Below are 23,150 nucleotides of genomic sequence, written 5' to 3'. Positions count from 1 at the left end.
AGAGAGAGAGAGGCGGTGTGTTTGTGATGGGGGGGTGCCTGAGCGTGAACAAATAAGTAACGGAGAAAAGAAGATATGGGAAACTCACTAAACTGAATCGCCGTAAAATATTGCCCTCGGTAAATATGATATTATTAATTTAAGTCACATTATGTCTGTAAAAAGACTGGTTATTACTGAGAGAAGATATTGCTGGTTATTCTGATGGCGGGTGCAGAAAAGGACTCAGAGAGAAGAGAAGAAAACTAGCCCAGACTGTTCCACCAATCTCAGACTCTCCCCTCACGTCTCAGCTTTAAGATCAATAAATATCTTATCACTTCATCATTTTTTATCTTTATCTTGGCCAGGTCGCAGTTGTAAATGAGAACTTGCTCTCAACTGGCTTACCTGGTTAAATAAAGGTGAAATAAAATAAATAAAATAAAAATCACTTCATAATACAGGTACCATGGATATATTGTTTCATCTTTGAGCCCAACACATACTAAACCAGACCCATTCTAGGCCCGACACATTCTAAACCAGACACAAACGAAGCCCGACACATTCTAAACCAGACACATTCTAAACCAGACACATTCTAAGCCCGACACATACTAAACCAGACCCATTCTAGGCCCGACACATACTATACCAGACCCATTCTAAACCAGACACATTCTAAACCAGACACATACTAAACCAGACCCATTCTAAACCAGACATATACTAAACCTGTCACGCCCTGGCTCTGGGGACACTTGTATGTTGAGCCAGGGTGTGAGTTTCCTTTGGGTATTCTAGTTTTGTATATCCATGTTGGCCAGGGTGGCTCCCAATCAGAGACGGATGTAGCTCGTTGTCTCTGATTGGGAGTCATACTTAGGTAGCCGTTAGGCATTCATTGGGTGTGGTTTCTTGTTCCGTGTTGGTTCGTGTATGTAACCAGGGACGTCACGTTTTCGTTTTGTTGTTTTGTTCGTGTGATCATTATATAAATAAATATGTTCGCATTCAACGCTGCGCCTTGGTCCTCCTCTCTCACCGACGATCGTGACAAAACCAGACACATTCTAAGCCCGACACATTCTAAACCAGACCCATTCTAAGCCCGACACATTCTAAACCAGACACATTCTAAACCAGACACATTCTAACCCAGACACATTCTAAACCAGACACATTCTAAGCCAGACACATTCTAAACCAGACACATTCTAAACCAGACACAAACGAAGCCGGACACATTCTAAACCAGACACATTCTAAACCAGACACATTCTAAGCCCGACACATTCTAAACCAGACACATTCTAAACCAGACACATTCTAAATCAGACACATTCTAAACCAGACACATTCTAAGCCCAACACATTCTAAACCAGACACATTCTAAACCAGACACAAACGAAGCCCGACACATTCTAAACCAGACACATTCTAAACCAGACACATTCTAAGCCCGACACATTCTAAGCCCGACACATTCTAAGCCCGACACATTCTAAACCAGACACATTCTAAACCAGACACATTCTAAACCAGACACATTCTAAACCCGACACATTCTAAGCCAGACACATTCTAAACCAGACACATTTTATACCAGACACATTCTAAACCAGACACATTCTAAACCAGACACATTCTAAACCAAACACATTCTAAGCCAAACACATTCTAAACCAGACACATTCTAAACCAGACACATTCTAAACCAGACACATTCTAAGCCAGACACATTCTAAACCAGACACATTATAAACCAGACACATATTAAACCAGACATATTCTAAACCAGACACATTCTAACCCAGACACATTCTAAACCAGACACATTCTAAACCAGACACATTCTAAACCAGACACATTCTAAGCCAGACACATTCTAAACCAGATACATTCTAAACCAGACAGATTCTAAACCAGACACATTCTAAACCAGACACAAACGAAGCCCGACACATTCTAAACCGGACACATTCTAAACCAGACACATTCTAAACCAGACACATTCTAAGCCAGACACATTCTAAACCAGACACATTCTAAACCAGACAGATTCTAAACCAGACACATTCTAAACCAGACACAAACGAAGCCCGACACATTCTAAACCAGACACATTCTAAACCAGACACATTCTAAGCCAGACACATTCTAAACCAGACACATTCTAAACCAGACACATTCTAAGCCAGACACATTCTAAACCAGACACATTCTAAACCAGACACATTCTAAACCAGACACATTCTAACCCAGACACATTCTAAACCAGACACATTCTAAGCCTGACACATTCTAAACCAGACACATTCTAAACCAGACACATTCTAAGCCAGACACATTCTAAACCAGACACATTCTAAACCAGACACATTCTAAACCAGACACATTCTAAACCAGACACATTCTAAGCCAGACACATTCTTAACCAGACACACTGTAAACCAGACACATTCTAAACCAGACACAAACGAAGCCCGACACATTCTAAACCAGACACATTCTAAACCAGACACATTCTAACACAGACACATTCTAAACCAGACACATTCTAAACCAGACACATTCTAAACCAGACACATTCTAAGCCCGACACATTCTAAACCAGACACATTCTAAACCAGACACATTCTAAACCAGACACATTCTAAACCAGACACATTCTAAACCAGACACATTCTAAACCAGACACATTCTAAACCAGACACATTCACACCTTTGTTTTAGCCCTGAACTGGCACACCTCATTCCATTAGTCTACTAATCATCAACCTTTTGACTAATTGAATCAGGTGCGCCAGTTAGGGCAAAAACAAAAAGGTGAAATGTCTGGTGTTCCCCGAGGAGTGGCTTGGGAAGTACTGATGTAGAGCCCATGTCTGGCCCACTTTGCATAGTGAACATGTTTGAAGCCTCTGTGCCTGAGGGGGTACCTGGCCTGCAGCTCTCACCTGTTCTCCAATAAGTCTCAAAGTATAGAACGCATGTCTCTGTGGCTAGGACAAAACCCCGCTACAGTCTCATAACAGAAGGAAGGCATGTCTGTCCCAGAGACTAACACACCATGGCAGAGGGAACACGTCTGACTCAGAGACTAACCCACCATGTCAGAGGGAACACATGTCTCAGAGACTAACCCACCATGTCAGAGGGAACACGTCTGACTCAGAGACTAACCCACCATGGCAGAGGGAACACGTCTGACTCAGAGACTAACCCACCATGGCAGAGGGAACACATGTCTCAGAGACTAACCCACCATGTCAGAGGGAACACATGTCTCAGAGACTAACCCACCATGGCAGAGGGAACACATGTCTCAGAGACTAACCCACCATGGCAGAGGGAACACATGTCTCAGAGACTAACCCACCATGGCAGAGGGAACACATGTCTCAGAGACTAACCCACCATGTCAGAGGGAACACATGTCTCAGAGACTAACCCACCACGGCAGATGGAACACATGTCTCAGAGACTAACCCACCATGGCAGAGGGAACACATGTCTCAGAGATTAACCCACTATAGGACAATGGGAGATGATGGGAGAGATGGGCCACCGTAGGACGGTCGGCAGGGTGTGTTGTAATATCTTTGTCATGTCGGAGTCCAGGACATATATTTCACAGTCTCACAGCAGAGGAGTTAGAGAACAAAGCCACAACAGGACCAGAGGAGATTGGCCACCGTGCGACAGGCAGTGGGGTGGTCTGAGGGATGAGAGACAGATGGTGGCATAGTCAGTATTGTCGGTGCGTCCTTCTGTTTGCAGCTGGGGGCACTCCCTTACTCTTCAAACAGTCGACCAGGGCCTCCCTCTATCTGTCCAGGGGAGGCTGCTGCCTCAGTCTCCACACCGCGTCTGGATCAAAGGCACTGAGAACCCTGCTAGGTGCTTATTATCACCCAGCTATACTCTTCAGCTGTCATGATAGGAGAGCTCTTTTTGGTTACAGATAGAACCCATTTGGGTTACATGTAGAACCCTCTGTGAAAAGGGTTCTACCTGAAACCAAAAGGGTTCTACCTGTAACCAAAAAGGGTTCTTCAAAGGGTTCTCTTATGGGGACAGCTGAAGAACCCATTTAGGTTCTAAGTAGCACCTTTTTTTCTAAAAGTGTAGTGCTCGCCACACAGCAGCCCTTCCATCTTCACCTATATATCCCTCCTCCCCTCCTTTCTTCCTCCCCTCCTCCCCTCCTCCTCCTCTCCTCTCCTCCTCCCCTCCTTTCTTCCTCCCCTCCCCTCCTCCTCCTCTCCTCCCCCTCCTTTCTTCCTCCCCTCCTCCTCCTCTCCTCCTCCCCTCCTCCCCTCCTCCCCTCCTCCTCCTCTCCTCTTCTCCTTCTCTCCTTTCTTCCTCCCCTCCTCCCCTCCTCCTCCTCTCCTCCTGATTTTCATGTGTTTTATATACATTTCCACAGTATGAGGTTGGAATAATACTGTGACATTTTGAAAATAATGATAATGCCATTTTTGTGTAAGAACTATTTGAAAAGTATATTCACCATATTCACGTTTTTGAAATATCGCACTTCCTATTCTCGTGGAATGCAACATTTTCAAAAGCAAAATTGCATGTGCATTGAAGAGAGAAATAGTGTTGCCTGGCTCTGTAGTATTCTGTAGTGTAGAATAATGATATGTATGGCCGGCAGGACTACAGAAAGGGATTTCACAGCTGGAGGAATCCAATTCTCAGGCTAAATCTCCATAACATGCAGTGGGATATATTTTGGCAGCAAAGTGATTTATTTTTACTGCAATTATTCTCAACAAACTGTCTTTCATCTTCATTTCTGCAAGTGTGTGACTGTGTGTGTGTGTGTGAGGCGGAGGGTTTTACAGGGTGGCGGTGCAGTGTGTGTGTGTATGTGAATAATTCAAGGCGGAGGATGCAGAAAGCTTTAGATATGAGGACTATATCTGACATTCACCATATAATGCGGTTATATCATCTTTAGCCCCTAAAACAACAAAGGAATGACACAATCAATACTGAGACGACAGAGATCATTATAACAGCCTATACCTTTGAAGTTAGTATGCTAAAATAATCACACTGAGATCAATACAGATAGACTTCTGGCACGCACACAGGCAGACGCGCGCACACACACACACACAGCCTTACCATTCTCCTTGTGGGAGAAGTAAGGCTACAAAATGGTGGACATGGAACATTGTCTTTACGGAACTAATCAGTGCTTCTAGAACTCTGAGAATCATCAGAGCAGTCTTGTGCTGCAGCCACCGTTATCAGAACAAGCCTATAATTACCATCCCAATCGCAACTAAAGAAATCACCAGCTAGACCCGCAATCAAGCTTGACCCTCCAAAAAGGTGCTGAATGAATCACATTCGGACCAAAATATTGAGCTAAAAAATAAAAAGCCAGCCCTCTTATTGCAACTATTTTGTGGTGATTAACAACTTTTCCTGAGTCCTTGTAGGTACTTCTCTGATTCACTTTGTGGATGATGAATATTCACTGATGTTTCACACAACGTTTCACACAGTTTTAAGTAGCAGAGCTACAGTATGTATAACAATTGATTTACTGTTGGAATAGAAGAAAGTACAGTGGCTTGCGAAAGTATTCACCCCCCTTGGCATTTTTCCTATTTCGTTGCCTTACAACTTGGAATTAAAATGGATTTTTTGGGGGGTTTGTATCATTTGATTTACACAACATACCTACTACATTGAAGATGCAAAATATATTTTTTTGTGAAACAAACAAGAAATAAGACAACAAAACTGAAAACTTGAGCGTGCATAACTATTCACCACCCCAAAGTCAATACTTTGTAGGGCAAACTTTTGCAGCAATTACAGCTGCAAGTCTCTTGGGTTGGCACATCTAGCCACTGTGATTTTTGCCCATTCTTTAAGGCAAAACTGCTCCAGCTCCTTCAAGTTGGATGGGTTCCGCTGGTGTACAGCAATCTTTAAGTCATACCACAGATTCTGGTCTGGGCTTTGACTAGGCCATTCCAAGACATTTAAATGTTTCATCTTAAACCACTTGAGTGTTGCTTTAGTGGTATTCCCAGTCTCAAATCTCTGGAAGACTGAAACAGGTTTCCCTCAAGAATTTCCCTGTATTTAGCACCATCCATCATTCCTTCAATTCTGACCAGTTTCCCAGTCTCTGCCGATTAAAAACATCCCCACAGCATGATGCTGCCACCACCATGCATGGGATGGTGTTCTCGGGATGATGAGAGGTGTTGGGTTTGCGCCAGACATAGCGTTTTCCTTGATGGCCAAAACACTCCATTTTAGTCTCATATGACCAGAGTACCTTCTTCCATATGTTTGGGGAGTCTCCAACATGCCTTTTGGAGAACACCAAACGTGTTTGCTTATTTTTTTCTTTAAGCAATGGCTTTTTTCTGGCCACTCTTCTGTAAAGCCCAGCTCTGTGGAGTGTACAGCTTAAAGTGGTCCTATGGACAGATACTCCAATCTCCGCTGTGGAGCTTTGCAGCTCCTTCAGGGTTATCTTTGGTCTCTTTGTTGACTCTGATTAATGCTCTCCTTGCCTGGTCTGTGAGCGTTGGTGAGCGGTCCTCTCTTGGCAGGTTTGCTGTGGTGCCATATTCTTCCCATTTTTTAATAATGGATTTAATGGTGCTCCGTGGGATGTTCAAAGTTTCGGATGTTTTTTTATAACCCAACCCTGATCTCTACTTCTCCACAACTTTGTCCCTGACCTGTTTGGAGAGCTCCTTGGTCTTCATGGTGCCGCTTGCTTGGTGGTGCCCCTTGCTTAGTGGTGTTGCAGACTCTGGGGCCTTTCAGAACAGGTGTATATATACTGAGATCATGTGACAGATCATGTGACACTTAGATTGCACACAGGTGGACTTTATTTAACTAATTATGTGACTTCTGAAGGTAATTGGTTTGCACCAGATCTTATTTAGGGGACTCATAGCAAAGGGGGTGAATACATATGCACGCACCACTTTTCCGTTATATATATATATATAGTTATTTTTTTCATTCCACTTCACCATTTTGGACTATTTTGTGTATGTCATGAAATGTAAATAAAAATCCATTGAACTTATAGGTTGTAATGCAACAAAATAGGAAAAATGCCAAGGGGAATGAATACTGTAGGACTGTTTTCACTTTCACCGGTCTGTCTAATACCTGGGGTTAGTGGTGCACCGTGTAACACTGTCTAATACCTGAGGTTAGTGGTGCATTTATTTATTTACATTTGGATGTATACAGCTCTGGGCCATCCTATATGCCTGTGATCTGATAAGCCGGGTAAACTCACCAGCCCTACAGGCTCTGGTGAGATATAGTGGAGGCAGACATGTTATGGGTCCCTACAGGCACCCTATTCCCTATATGGTGCACTACTTTTGACTAGAGTCACTTTTCCCTATGGGCCCTGGTCTAAAGTAGTGCACTATATATAGGGAATAGGGTTCCATTTGAGACATGTCCTAACACTTTAATTTCCCTCTGGGTCAGTAAGAACAACACATGCAACATATTACACCTCTAACAGGATCTCTGCTGAGCCCCCAGATTGGCTTTTACATCAATTATGAGATGGTACAGGCTTGTGTTAGAGCCTAGGGGAAGGGAAGGTAAACTTTGCTGGTATATATTCATATATATGGGGGACATCACAGAGCAGGGGTAGTTACATATTACATATTACGCCTAGACTTTTATCTCAACAAATACCCTGCTGTTTTCTGCCCAGATGGCAAGGAGGGAAATGGGGGAAGCCTTTAAGGTAAAGGACAACAGCATCCAACAATGCCACATATCATCTCAACCATCCAAACCCAATTTGCCTTATTTACAACGCGACAAAAGAGCACAACCCTCCCATGGTGTAGCGATTGTTTTTTTGGGGGTGAGAACAAAGGAAGAATGAATCGATTCTAACTCAAGCTCTCTCTTTTATACTCTCTGACCGTTTCCATGGCTATCCTCTAGCGGTGTGAGTTGTCGCCGTGGAGATCAGAGTGGCCGGCCACAAAGTAGAAGAAGGGCAAATGTAAGACATGGGATAAGAAGCATGTTCCTGTATTTGCCGCGGTAACCTTGAGGTCCTCTGTGGTTCGAGAGAGGGATATGGAGGAGGGATATGTGTCCATATACAGTATACAGTATTCCATGGGTTATAAATACATACGTACAGCCTCTCCTCCCCTCTCCTACCCTCTCCTCTCCTCTCCTCTCCTCTCCTCTCCTCTCCTCTCCTCTCCTCTCCTCTCCTCTCCTCTCCTCTCCTCTCCTCTCCTCTCCTCTCCCTCTCCTCTCCCCTCTCCTCTCCTCTCCCTCCTCTCTCTCCTCCCTCTCCTCTCCCTCCTCTCCTCTCCCCTCTCCCTCCTCTCCCCTCTCTACTCCCCCGCCCTCATCTCCCCTCTCCTCTCCTGTTCTCTAGCCAGAAGCATATCCCACTGCTGGCTTACCTCTGAAGCTAAGCAGGGTTGGTCCTGGTCGGTCCCTGGATGGGGTACAAGATGCTGCTGGAAGTGGTGTTGGAGGGCCAGTAGGAGGCCTCTGGTAAAATATAAATAAAAGATCCCAATACCCCATGGCAGTGATTGGGGACATTGCCCTGTGTAGGGTGCCGTCTTTCGGATGGGACGTTAAACGGGTGTCCTGACTCTCTGTGGTCACAAAAAATCCCATGGCACTTATCGTGAGAGCAGTGGTGTTAACCCCGGTGTCCTGGCTAAATTCCCAATCTGGCCCTCATACCATCGTGGCCACCTAATCATTCCCAGCTTCCAAATTGCACATTCATCTCCCCTCCTCTCCCCTGTAACTATTCCCTAGGTCGTTTCTGTAAATGAGTATGTGTTCTCAGTCAACTTACCTGGTAAAATAATACAATAAAAATCCACTCCCCCAGATAGTCATCTCCTTGACGTAAGCTTTCATTTCGATTGTGTCTGATCTGTGTTATCATGTCTGATCTTTGACAGGACGATAAGAAGAGAGGCTTGTATTACAAGGGGAATCGATGGCATTCAGCCTTATAACTATCAATAGGCTGCCACAACTCTTTTCACTCACTCCCTCACAGATAGATGAGAGGGGATAGAGAGGAGGAGGAGGAGGAGGATGGAGAGAGGAGGAAGAGAGGAGGAGGGAGAGAGGAGGAAGAGAGGAGGAGGAAGAGAGGAGGAGGGAGAGAGGAGGGAGAAAGGAGGAGGAAGAGAGGAGGAGGGAGAGAGGAGGAGGGAGAGAGGAGGGAGAGAGGGAAGGGAGGAGGGAGAGAGGAGGGGAGAGGAGGAGGGAGAGAGAGGAGGGAGGAGGGGAGGAAGGAGGGGGAGGGAGGAGAGGAGGGGAGAGAGGAGGGAGAGAGGAGGAGGGGGAGAGGAGGAAGGGAGGAGGAGGAGGAGAGGGAGGGAGAGAGGGGGGGGGAGGAGAGGGAGGAGGGAGAGAGGAGGAAGAGAGAGGGGAAGAGAGGAGGGGGAGAGAGGAGGGAGAGAGGAGGGAGAGAGGCGGAAGAGAGGAGGAGGGAGAGAGGAGGAGGGAGGAGGAGGGAGGGAGGGAGGGGAGGAGAGAGGGGGAGGGAGAGAGGAGGGAGAGAGGAGGAAGAGAGGAGGAGGGAGAGAGGAGGAAGAGAGGAGGAGGGAGAGAGGAGGAGGGAGAGAGGAGGAGGGAGAGAGGAGGGAGAGAGAAGGAAGAGAGGAGGAGGGAGAGAGGAGGAAGAGAGGAGGAGGGAGAGAGGAGGGAGAGAGGAGGAAGAGAGGAGGAGGGGGAACTAAGTGTTGGCACATATGCTATTAACAGCTGGATGAAAAGTCCTATTCTTAGATGTGGACGTTGCTGTATGTCTTAGTGGAGTGGTAATGTATGATGCTGCTGGATGAGGTCTACAATTACATGATTGCTTTTTGTTAACACCAAATTAGAGATCATAGATAATATAGAGCTGTAATAGAACACCAGTACCCCATTAAACCCAACTATAATACCATTACAGACCCGCAGAGGTTAGTTTTCAGATGTTTACTGAGTTCCTTAATGTAGAAGATGTATTACAGCTAAATGGGTTCTAAAACCAACCCTAAGTGATTTCCAAGATCAAATATTGATATTTCCAAAGAGCCACCCTTAGTAAGCATTCTCCTCTCCTCTCCTCTCCTCTCCTCTCCTCTCCTCTCCTCTCCTCTCCTCTCCTCTCCTCTCCTCTCCTCTCCTGTCCTGTCCTGTCCTGTCCTGTCCTGTCCTGTCCTGTCCTGTCCTGTCCTGTCCTGTCCTGTCCTGTCCTGTCCTGTCCTGTCCTCTCCTCTCCTCTCCTCTCCTCTCCTCTCCTCTCCTCTCCTCTCCTCTCCTTTCCTGTCCTGTCCTGTCCTGTCCTGTCCTGTCCTGTCCTCTCCTCTCCTCTCCTCTCCTCTCCTCTCCTGGACTTCCTCCGTTCAGCATTATTGTTTCCTCTCACGTCATACATACCGCAGCGGATAAAATAAAAATAATGAAAAAATAAGTAGGAAATACATTTAATTGTTCACACTGTCGCCCTCACATTGCAGTTTCAGTGCAATAGGTTGTGTGGAGTATTTATTTATCCGGAATGGCTTCTGTACACAGAGAGCACTAACAAAGCACTGGGAGAAGGGTAGCAGGCTGGCAGAGTCACAGTCTGCATCACATATGGCACCCTATTCCCTACATAGTGCACTACTTTTGACCAGGGCCCTAGTGCAGTATGTATCAAATACGGTTCCGTTTGGGATGCAGTGCCACAGTGCAGTCTAATTGCCCGGTGGGCCCGTATCAAACAGCCCGTATCAAACAGAAGTCGTTTATCTTCCTGTGGAAATGGTAAAAAGGAAATGGTATTTGGCCCTGATCCTTAATCACTGGGCCTGCTGCTGCTGAGGACAAGGTCATCAGGGAGGGGCTGACTAACACTCAGAGAGGAGGGAGAGAGGCAGGGAGCGGGAAAGAGAGAGCGAGAGAGAGAGGTGCGATTCTTCCCATGCTGTGCAGTGTGATATGAGCTATGCTGGAGCCGTAGCTAAAATCTGCTTGACACACATGCTGTTCTGTACACTTGCAAGGTTGTTACTCTACATGGATGTTTAAATGACAGTTCCCAGTGTTTAGAGGTAGGGTCTTGTTACCATGTGTGGCTGTTCAAAGAGGGAAGTGAGAAGAGGGGAGGGGGGGGCACCCTATTCCCTAGTGCACTACTTTTGACCAGAGCCCTGGGAATAGGGTGCCTTGGTCACGGCTAATGACTCTTTAGCAGGCTCCCTCAGAAATACTGCAAACACAGCAATAATATAGTTATTTAATTTAATTGAATGGCAGGTTGTTGGAGTTCAAAGAGATACAATTTGATATTTAACTATGTTCTGGTCTTGTATTTTTAATGCTCCTCTCTCACAGAAGTTATTATTGCTTCAAGGCTGTGATACAGAATCAATATGCTTTGCTGTGCGTTGGTCATTACGCAAGCCTCTAAGCTGAAATCTTTACTTTTCACAAATTAAACAACGAGGTCCCTTCTGAGTTCAACTCCTAATGAGCACAAACCCAAATTAAGCATATTCAATTAAGTCTCTATTCTCAAAATATGAACGTTGAAAACGCTGTAACTAACTGATGAAGAAATGACATTAAATATACTCCAGAGGCCCTGTTGTACATGATTCCTATTCCATTTCATTGGTATTGACTGTGTACCAAATGGCCCCCTAGTGCACTAATTTTGACCAGAGCCATATGAGGCCTGTTTAAAAGTAGTGCACTATGTAGGGAATAGGGTGCTATTTGGGGTGCATACATTGGCTTGCAACAGGCTTTAGTGTGCTGTAGTAGCGTAATGTACTATAACAATTATCTGTGGGCAACAATGTGAATCATTACCCTCGTCTTCCCCATTAAGAAAGAACCAGAAAACAGCTGGGCTTAGCCAATAAAGCACTTACAATACATTTCATTATGACATCACAGACAACGCCACAGTATTACCATAATGTGTATTTATTCTGTGGCACACACGTGCACACTCGTAGGAACACGTGGACATATGCGTGCACGCACGCAGGCATACACGGACACACACACACACGTATGTCAGCTAAACCAACAGCAGGCTCTAAGGGGAGGGATGGTAAGAATATGCATCAATGTGCAGCAGAGATTTGTTCTTCACATTAGGGCTTTAGATGAACTGGGCTATGAACTGTGCTGTAACTCTACCTTGGTCAAACACTGATTTACCACAACAGACACCAACAGTGCTGGGAGGCAGCGGGCTCTCTAATGTGAGGAGGGTAACCGAATACAAAGCTCCAGAACTCATTCGATACTAAAATATATATTTTAAAGAAACAGTGCTGCCATAACATGTATTATTAGTATGTTATTATTTTTCTGAAATAGTAACAATTGAGTCAGCTGCAGTGAGTTTGTTGAGTTTTGTGTGAAACAACTGCTCAATCCAGTCAGCCAGCCGCCATATGGGATGAGAATCCTATGATCATCGACTTCCTGTTGGCTCCACTGCTGTCCTATGATCATCGACTTCCTGTTGGCTCCACTACTGTCCTATGATCATCTACTTCCTGTTGGCTCCTCTACTGTCCTATGATCATCGACTTCCTGTTGGCTCCACTACTGTCCTATGATCATCTACTTCCTGTTGGCTCCTCTACTGTCCTATGATCATCTACTTCCTGTTGGCTCCTCTACTGTCCTATGATCATCTATTTCCTGTTGGCTCAACTACTGTCCTATGATCATCTACCTATAAATGTGTAATACATTGTAGCAATGTGTTATTCATTACTATGTGTTAATAAACATGAAAAGATGAGTTAATTAAACTCTCAATCATAAAGAAATTACCCTCTCTAGATTAAACTATGTACTTCATTTCAGCAGGTAGCTAACATAATGACAATTATTTCACAAACAATTATTCGCCATTAATTTCCCTCGCGCCAACAATGCTAACCCACCTAGTTGATGATGATGGACGAAAGCAATTTCACACCGACGACAACAATGCAAATAACTTTCAACCCGCCCCCTCCATGGCCCGGCTCCCTCGGGATTACAGCCTACAATCCTAATTACCCTCATACAGCTGTGTGTGTGTGTGTGTGTGTGTGTGTGTGTGTGTGTGTGTGTGACGTGGAGTTAATTGAGAAAGAGACGTTTATCTCCCTCGATAGAGTACATAGTTTAAAGGATTCCTTTCCCAGCTCCTGTTCCCAACCAGAGGCAATACTGTTTGATTACACATCTCCCTCACACACCGTGCACATATCATACCACACATACTTTTAATAAGACTGTCTGGTACTCATTCATGAGGTATATTGATATCTCTCTCTGTCTCTATATGATTAACACTGGGTTGTGAATATATGACAGCACAATGACTCACCCTCCTCTCCTACTTTCCTCTCCTCCCATAAGAAGGGGGGGGTAAGGAATATGAGCTAAAATCGTTAGGATTAGTCATCTTGCTTTGAGGCATAGGATCAAAGAAAGTGTAAACTGCTAAACGGAGGAGAACGTGGAAGTACAATCGCTCTGAATATATCTTCTCTGGGCAGTCTCTCCATATATATTCTCTAGGCAGAGTGAGAGCTATTCCCCACTGCTTTCAGAAATGCTGGGCTGGAGGCAACTCCCTGCATAATGTGAACGTCTTGAATTACAACCATAAGGTTGGGCTTCAGCATGATATGCACTGTACCTTTGACTACAGTTGAAGCTATTGCGTTTGTCTGGGACTTAGCTGCTTTGAGGAATTCAGACATCAAAGTTGAAGGGGAAAGATAGGCAGGCACCATCTTATGTCATCATTTTAGATGGCACTTATCTTCCATTCATTTGGGAACTCTCTCCGGTGTTAGCCCTTCTGTATATGTCTTTGGGACACAGCTGGAGCTCAATCAGCTCAGTAACTCTGGCCCCTGTGGAGCATCAGTGTCACCCTGTCTCTCTACCAGACATACTCCCTCTGGGACAGACAGATCACAGATCACTGGACATTTTCATCACCCCCATCCCTCCTCTATACCTGCCCACCCTGTCCCAACCCGGGCCTCCAGGCCTCCCTGAGATCCAGTCCTGAGTAGAGAGAAAATCTATCTCCCACAGAGACTATCATTAATTAAGCGTGTGATTGGCTCTCTACCTGCTTCCCCGCACGACCGATCGACTCTCTCTCTCTCTCTCTCTCTCTCTCTCGATCCACAGATGAAATGTGATCCAACACCTCGTGGGACCTGGAGGGCATGTAGTGCCAGACAGTGTCAGAAAGACTGACCAAAATAGCCCCAATTCAGTCTCTCCCTTTTAATTTCTCTGTCTGTCTGTCTGTCTGTCTGTCTGTCTGTCTGTCTGTCTGTCTGTCTGTCTGTCTGTCTGTCTGTCTGTCTGTCTGTCTGTCTGTCTGTCTGTCTGTCTGTCTGTCTGTCTGTCTGTCTGTCTGTCTGTCTGTCTGTCTGTCTGTCTGTCTGTCTGTCTGTCTGTCTGTCTGTCTGTCTGTCTGTCTGTCTGTCTGTCTGTCTCTCTCTCTCTCTCTCTCTCTCTCTCTCTCTCTCTCTCTCTCTCTCTCTCTCTCTCTCTCTCTCTCTCTCTCTCTCTCTCTCTCTCTCTCTCTCTCTCTCTCTCTCTCTCTCTCTCTCTCTCTCTCTCTCTCTCTCTCTCTCTCTCTCTCTCTCTCTCTCTCTCTCTCTCTCTCCTCTCTCTCTCTCTCTCTCTCTCTCTCTCTCTCTCTCTCTCTCTCTCTCTCTCTCTCTCTCTCTCTCTCTCTCTCTCTCTCTCTCTCTCTCTCTCTCTCTCTCTCTCTCTCTTAATCTCACATACACTCACAGCCAGGGACCTAGCAAGCCTCTGCAGCATCACAATGTGCCAACTGCCAACCTTTAGAGGTTCACTCCTCACCTCTTGTCTCTTAGCTCTCACGCCACATAGTTGTCTACCAGGGAACTGTAAACCACAGCCCCGGAAAATGAATTCAGAACACAGTGACACACCACTGTGAATCAAAATGGCTACAGCCCTTGGACTTGAAGACAAGTAACTTCAAATAGTCAAGAATACAACTTATTTGGAGCTCCTGCAGACGTTAGGGGTAAACTGAGATAGTTAGAGAGAGACTACTGTAAGTTACCCCATGCCAATGGAGATCAGTCTGGCCAATAAGCATTAAAATCAACTTGACTTGCAAACCTGGTATGCTAGGCACATTTGTTCATTTGTATGCTTGGTATCAGAGTCACCTATGAAAAGATATGGTCTCATAAAGACGTCCTTTATTACCTGTTATTGTGATACGGATAGCCTTGTGATAGTCTGTGATATAAAACACTTTTTTTCTCTGTAATAATATTGGGTATCCTATTTTCCACGGTGACCTTGTTGATATAGCAGGCAGGCAGGGGAGACAGGCAGGGGAGACAGGCAGGGGAGACATGCAGGGGAGACAGGCAGGGGAGACAGGCAGGGGAGACAGGCATGAGAGACAGGCAGGGAAGACAGGCAGGGAAACAGGCAGGGGAGACAGGCACGGGAGACAGGCACGAGAGACAGGCAAGGGAGACAGGCATTAGAGACAGGCAGGGGAGACAGGCAGGGGAGACGGGCATGAGAGACAGGCAGGGGAGACAGGCAGGGGAGACAGGCAGGGGAGACAGGCAGGGGAGACAGGCATGAGAGACAGGCAGGGGAGACAGGCAGGGGAGACAGGCAGGGGAGACAGGCATGAGAGACAGGCAGGGGAGACAGGCAGGGGAGACAGGCATGAGAGACAGGCAGTGAAGACAGGCAGGGGAGACAGGCAGGTGAGACAGGCAGGGGAGACAGGCATGAGAGACAGGCAGGGGAGACAGGCAGGGGAGACGGGCATGTTAGACAGGCAGGGGAGACAGGCAGGGGAGACAGGCAGGGGAGACAGGCAGGGGAGACAGGCAGGGGAGACAGGCATGAGAGACAGGCAGGGGAGACAGGCAGGGGAGACAGGCAGGGGAGACAGGCAGGGGAGACAGGCAGGGGAGACAGGCGGGGGAGACAGGCGGGGGAGACAGGCGGGGGAGACAAATGGATCTTAATCAGCAGGATGCCACCGCCATAAAGTGTGTGTGTGTGTGTGTGTGTGTGTGTGTGTGTGTGTGTGTGTGTGTGTGTGTGTGTGTGTGTGTGTGTGTGTGTGTGTGTGTGTGTGTGTGTGTGTGTGTGTGTGTGTGTGTGTGTGTGTGTGTGTGTGTGTGTGTGTGTGTGTGTGTGTGTGTGTGTGTGTGTGTTGACGTGTTTAACTATTCTTGTGGGGAACAGAAGTCTCCACAAGAATACTAAACGAACAGCAATTTTACAAACTGGGGACATTTTGTTAGTCTCCACGAGGTCAAACGCTATTTCTAGAGGGTTTAGGGTTAAGGTTATAATTAGTGTTAGGGTTAGATTTATGTTAAGGGTTAGGGTTAGGAGCTTGGGTTAGTTTTAGGGTTAGGGTTGGGAGCTAGGGTTAGGTTTAGGTTAAGGTTTAGGGTTAAGGTTAGGTATTTGGGTTAAGGTTAGGGTTAGGAAAATAGGATTTTGAATGGGACTGAATTGTGTGTCCCCACAAGGTTAGCTGTACAAGACTGTGTGTGTGTGTGTGTGTGACCACACTATTCCCTTCATCCAGACCACACTATTCCCTTCATCCAGACCATACTATTCCCTTCATCCAGACCACACTATTCCCTTCATCCAGACCACACTATTCCCTTCATCCAGACCACACTATTCCCTTCATCCAGACCACACTATTCCCTTCATCCAGACCACACTATTCCCTTCATCCAGACCACACTATTCCCTTCATCCAGACCACACTATTCCCTTCATCCAGACCACACTATTCCCTTTGCCTCCCTCTATCTCTATGCATGTGCTCCCTGCAACAGGCAGTGATGACACTAGTGGTCATCATTATTGAGGCGCTGGACAATATGTTTGAAGGTGTGAGGCACATAACAGTGCTGGTGTCTGTTTCTTTGCCCTGTTGCTCCGGGGCTGTTGGGATGGTTTTAATATGAACACTGCCAATTCAATCTGTTCTACAAGCGTCAACACAACGCTCAGCGTGATTACTTTCTTGGCAAGCGGATGCTGCCTGTAATCCATGGCTTCTGGTTGGGGTATGTACGTACGGTCACTGTGGGGACGACGTCATCGATGCACTTACTGATGAAGCCAGTGACTGATGTGGTGTACTCCTCAATGCCATCGGAAGAATACCGGAACATATTCCAGTCTGTGCTAGCAAAACAGTCCTGTAGCTTAGCATCTGCGTCATCTGACCACTGTGAAACATATATCCAATAATCTGCCACTGTGAAAAATATAACCAATCCTCTGCCACTGTGAAACATATATCCAACAATCTGCCACTGTGAAAAATATATCCAATAATCTGCCACTGTGAAAAATATATCCAATCCTCTGCCACTGTGAAACATATATCCAATCCTCTGCCACTGTGAAACATATATCCAATCCCTGATAAACCAAGCAAGGAGAAGAGTTCAAATCCCCAAACCTGGCAAGTAAAGGAAGCACTTAAACCATGAGACGCATGGTGGGCAGCAGTAGTCATGTGGACAATAGTAATTGAAACAGAACTAAAACCCTTATTCAAGAGGCCAATACCTACTTGACTGTCTACTTGATATAATACTACTAATCCTCTTAGTACAGTGTATTCGGAAAGTATTCAGACCCCTTGACATTTTCAACATTCTGTTACATTACAGCCTTATTCTAAAAAGGATTAAATTGTTCCCCCCCACCCCCCCTCATCAATCTACACATAGTACCCCATAATGACAAAGCAAATACTTTTTTTTGGGGGGGGGCTGCAATTTGAATAAAAATACAAAACTTAAATATCACATTTACATAGGTATTCAGACCCTTTACTCAGTACTTTGTTGAAGCACCTTTGGCAGTGATTACAGCCTCAGTCTTTTTGGGTATGACGCTACAAGCTTGGCACACCTGTATTTGGGGAGTTTCTCCTATTCTTCTCTGCAGATCCTCTCAAGCTCGGTCAGGCTGGATGGGGAGCGTTGCTGCACAGCTATTTTCAGGTCTCACCAGAGATGTTCGATTGGGTTCAAGTCCGGGCTCTGGCTGGACCACTCAAGGACATTCAGAGACTTGTCCTGAAGCCACTCCTGCGTTGTCTTGGCTGTGTGTTAAGGTCGTTGTCCTGTTGGAAGGTGAACCTTCACCCTAGTCTGAGGTCCTGAGCGCTCTGGAGCAGGTTTTCATCAAGGATCTCTATGTACTTTGCTCCGTTCATCTTTGCCTCAATCCTGACTAGTCTCCCAGTCCCTGCCGCTGAAAAACATCCCCAGAGCATGATGCTGCCACCACCATGCTTCACCGTAGGGTTGGTGCCAGCTTTCCTCCAGACGTGTCAATTGGCATTCAGGCCAAAGAGTTAAATCTTGGTTTCATCAGACCAGAGAATCTTGTTTCTCATGGTCTGGGAGTCCTTTAGGTGCTTTTTGGCAAACTCCAAGCGTCATGTGCCTTTTACTGAGGAGTGGCTTTAGTTTGGCCACACTACCATAAATCCTGATTAGTGGAGTGCTGCAGAGATGGTTGTCCTTCTGGAAGGTTCTCCCATCTCCACAGAGGAACTTTGATGCTCTGTCAGAGTGACCATCGGGTTATTGGTCACCTCCCTGACCAAGGCCCTTCTCCCCCGATTGCTCAGTTCGGCCGGGTGGCCAGCTCTAGGAAGAGTCTTGGTAGTTCCAAACTTCTTCCATTTAAGAATGATGGAGGCCACTGTGATCTTGGGGACCTTCAATGCTGCAGAAATTTTTTGGTACCCTTCCCCAGATCTGTGCCTCGACACAATCCTGTCTCGGAGCTCCTTGGATAATTCCTTCAACCTCATGGCTTGATTTTTGCTCTGACATGCATTGTCAACTGTCGGACCCTATATAGACAGGTGTGTGCCTTTCCAAATCATGTCCAATCAATTGACCTTACCACAGGTGGACTCAAATCAAGTTGTAGAAACATCTCAAGGATGATCAATGGAAACAGGATGCACTTGAGATCAATTTCGAGTCTCATAAAAAAAAGGTTCTGAATACTTATGTAAATAAGGTACTTCTATTTTATTTTACATTTTAGTCATTTTAGCAGACACTCTTATCCAGAGCGACTTACAGTTAGTGAGTGCGTACATTTTTTATATTTTTTTATATTTGTAATAAATGAGCAAACATTTCAAAAAACCTGTTTTCGCATTGTTATTATGGGGTATTGTGTGTAGATTGAGGAGGGAAAAAAATAATTGTATCCATTTTAGAATAAGGCTGTAACGTAACAAAATGTGGAAAAAGTCTGAATACTTTCCGAATGCACTGTATGTCCAACAGGTAACATGGTGTAACATCACACATTTCCCTCCGCTCATCTTTCACACATATGTCAATTTCCTCCCTCCCTGATCAATTACCTTTCCATTCCATCCCTCCCTCTTCCCTTTCACCCCCCCATCTTCCCCTACACCTACCTGAATAGTGGGTGGGGAGCGCTGTTTCCTCGTCGTGGTCGTAGACAGAGTCGTAGTGGTCTCTATGAAGGTGGTGGACATCTCAGGTGGCACAGAGGTGGTGGTGCGGGCAGCGCCCCTACTGGTGGGCATGTCACCCACCAATCGGACGCTCCCGTTCACCTTGATGTTGGCGTGGCCTTCGGCGGCCATGTTGAGGACCTTAGAATAGGATAGGATAAACTATAGAATTAGAATGAGCTTTTACTTCCAGCTTTAATCATATCACACTCAAAATGGCTGCCAGTCCATTATGGCATCTCCAGCTGGAGTAGATTTCTTTATACTTTTATTTATTAAATCAATCAATGAATCATACCTTTAGTCCGTTGTAGTAGAGGCCGGACAGCTGGCCCTGGTAGGGGCGTTTACGGTCATTACCGCCTATAGAGATGGCAGCCTGGGTGTTGAAGATGGTGAGCTGCCGGCCTGAGAGGAGAGGGGAGGGGAACAACAGTGAGGACACCATTACAATGCACTTAAGTTGGTTGTACTTTGATCCGTTTAAGTAGTCTACACTCATAATGTCCAAACGTTGGTTTTACTGCAATTATAATGCTTAACCTAAGCACTGGAAGTTAGCGTACGCTAAGGTGTGATGGGGCAATACATCTAGACTGTTGCATATTTAACGTGTCAATGCTTGAATTGTATCTGTATCAGACCTGGGTTCAAATACTATTTAAAATATCTCACTTACTTTCACATACATTTGAGGTAAGTATTCAGATATACTTTACTTGAAAAGACAAGTAGTTGAATATTTTAAGGTATTTCGAAATACACTTGGAAAGTATCTGAAAATACTGAAATACACTCCCATGCACTTAACCCATGTATTTGAAAATACAATTTGGTATACTTTTTTATTTTATTTTTTACAAATAACCATTCAAATACTCAAATAAAAGTACTTGCTTTGGGCAGTGTATTTGAAAATACACAAATACACACAAAAAAAGTATATTAAATACCAGATACTCAAATAGACATGTATTTGAACACAGGTCTGATCTGTTTGGAAATAAACCGTTGAAAATAAGGTCAGTTAAGTGTGATTGGAAAAGGTCTTTGACACATGAAAACATAGCCCTTCACTGCATTTGCGATCCCCTGAACAACACAATATAATCATGCAGTTCAATTATTTAAAATAAAACGAGTAAGACCTTTGTGTTGTAATATAATGTGATTCAAAGCAACTAATAGACTGTCGTACATGTCATGAAATCCACTGTAAACTTCATTAAACGGGAGTTAAACATCGCAGTCAAAACACATTGCTCATGCATTAGTTCTGAATGAAATATACAAATAACACTTGGAATACAGGGGAATCTTAATTGGAAATCTAATTTCTATAACACACACACACACACACAGCACTGCAGGCTCATTGCATTTGTCACATACACAATTACAATACATTGGGCATGAAATGAAAAGGGAAATAAATCTCATATCATCGTAACATAAAAATAAATGTTATGTTGATTCGTGCATGTAGTACAACTAATAGGATCAGAAACTGCTTTGTGTTTTTAGAAGTTGTTAAAGGGACTTTATAATCATCTTAACAAAGTTTAGGCAATTCACTTTAGATGTAGTTAATAATGATATTATGTCAAGCAGGAAATTTAGAAAGAGGCAGAATATATCGGGAGCACAATTCTCCATTACACCTCTCCATCGTAATAAACAGTAGCGAGTTAGCGACGAGATAATGAACAGTAAAAGACTGTGTGGAATGAAAGCAGACCATTTCATTCCAGAATTTCTATTTCATTGCAGTCTATTTCATGGCAGGCTACACAGTGGTAGGCTCATGTTAGTGCTGAGTAGAGTTAGAACAAAAAGTCACCAATTGTATCGCTGTCACCAAAACAAGAGGGATGCTTCAGGTTGGATGTGTCAAACTACTGTCGTAGGAATAAGACTTCAAACGTAGAGCCCGGAAGTTAGTTTAGAGCTCCAACTCAAACAAATATACACTTTTAAGATTGTCCACAAATATTATTTGATCTTTTAGCAGGGAGATTTGTGTTTCTTTTAGCAAAGTACAACTTTTGGTTGTAAGGATTGCGACATCCGATTATATCATGTATTGTTTGTGGATTACACCAGTCCCTTTAATAACTGGTTAGCTTCAATAATTCAAAATTCTAACTGAATTCAAACATGATGACAAAAGGGAATGGTAAAAAAATAAAATAAATTAAAAACGAACAAAATACAATTGACAGTAAGTTTAGTTTAATTATGGTTTAAAGGGTTTAAAAGGGAATTGTTATGGATCCATTCTAGAAGGATTGAGGGGAAACAAGCCAATGACATGACAAGAAAATAAAAACATTCCAGAATATTCTAGAAGATCTGGTAAAAGGTTTACCTTTCTCCTGCAGCCAATCTTCTACCGGCCTCTTATAATTGAATGGGATTTTCTTATTACCCATTTGATAGCGCTCAACGTCGCTTGGTCCTTTAAAGTTTGAAAGTTTAGAAAAAAACTTAAAACAGTCGGCAAAAGCAACTGTCAAACAATCATCATTCACATTTAGACACCGATTTAGAAAAGTTGTTTAGCCTTGTTTATAAAGAAAAGTAAAAAATCGTTATGCGTAATTTCAATATAAATGTTTAGTTGTTTAATTTAGAAAAGATGGTAAGATAGGATCTTTGAGCAAATTGGACAGTCAATGGTCTACTTGAGCAAAGCTTGGTTTCCAATATTGTCTAACAAATAAATATAGACAACAATCCGGTAAAACCAAGTCAATGAGAGCAGAACACATAAAGAATCTGGACAAATCATTCAATCGTGTGTGCATTCATGTGTGTTGAACAATACATTGCACATTTAAATTGACATAAAACCTGAATCCATTAAAACCTTAATAGACGAGAAGGGAAAAAGATCACTTTGTTAAATAGGTTTGCATGTCTCAACAGCACTACTCAGGGACAGATAAATCAGATGTGATTTAGAATCACTTTTCCCACTGGACACCGCCTGAACACTTGAGCTGTGTCCCCAATGGCACCCTATTCCCTATATAGTGAACTACTTTTGACAAAGTACAGTGGTGCAAAAGTAGTTCACTATAAAGAGAATAGGGTTCCATTTGATACACAACCCTGCTCTTACATTTCAAGGGGCCAAGGAACAAGTCAGTTTAACAACCATTTTGGAGAGAAAGAGGGGAAATAGGTAGCGAAGGAGTGAAATAAAAGAGGTAATTTGCAGAGCTGCAAACCTGTTGGGAGAAAAGTCCCCTGATGACAGAGATTTAGGAGAACACAGCATACAGATGACGTTATTACCAGGTGGTGTAGGAGTACGAGTATGTGTGTGTGAAGGTGTGTCTCTCTGTGTGTCTGTATGTGTGTGTGCGTGGTGTGCATGTGTGTGTGCTGTTACGAGTGTAGTGTGTGTGTGTGTGTGTGTTTGTGTGTGTGTGTGTGTGTGATTACAGGCATAGTGTGAGGTCTCTCTGTTGGAGTGCTACCCTGGCTGCTGCTCTGAGACTGAAGAGAACATGTTCCAGCAGGAGGAATAACTCTGAGACTGAAGAG

General features: G+C 44.5%; 1 protein-coding gene across 1 annotated transcript in view; it reads right to left on the bottom strand.

The window, feature by feature from the left end:
• Window positions 1-23,150, bottom strand: part of LOC121548505 (neurexin-3b-like) — a 518,873-nt gene that overhangs the window by 25,828 nt on the left and 469,895 nt on the right. Inside the window, exons 21-23 of the mRNA XM_045210142.1 lie at window positions 21,967-22,056; window positions 19,897-20,006; window positions 19,539-19,739 (exon numbers count right to left, since the gene is read on the bottom strand). Coding sequence (XP_045066077.1) covers window positions 19,539-19,739; window positions 19,897-20,006; window positions 21,967-22,056 — 401 coding nt within the window. The remainder of the gene's footprint in view (window positions 1-19,538; window positions 19,740-19,896; window positions 20,007-21,966; window positions 22,057-23,150) is intronic.

Source organism: Coregonus clupeaformis, chromosome 33, assembly GCF_020615455.1.
Source record: "Coregonus clupeaformis isolate EN_2021a chromosome 33, ASM2061545v1, whole genome shotgun sequence".
NCBI classification, from domain to species: domain Eukaryota; kingdom Metazoa; phylum Chordata; class Actinopteri; order Salmoniformes; family Salmonidae; genus Coregonus; species Coregonus clupeaformis.
The sequence above is the reverse complement of the archived record's forward strand: the minus strand, read 5'-3'. Positions and strand labels throughout refer to the sequence as shown.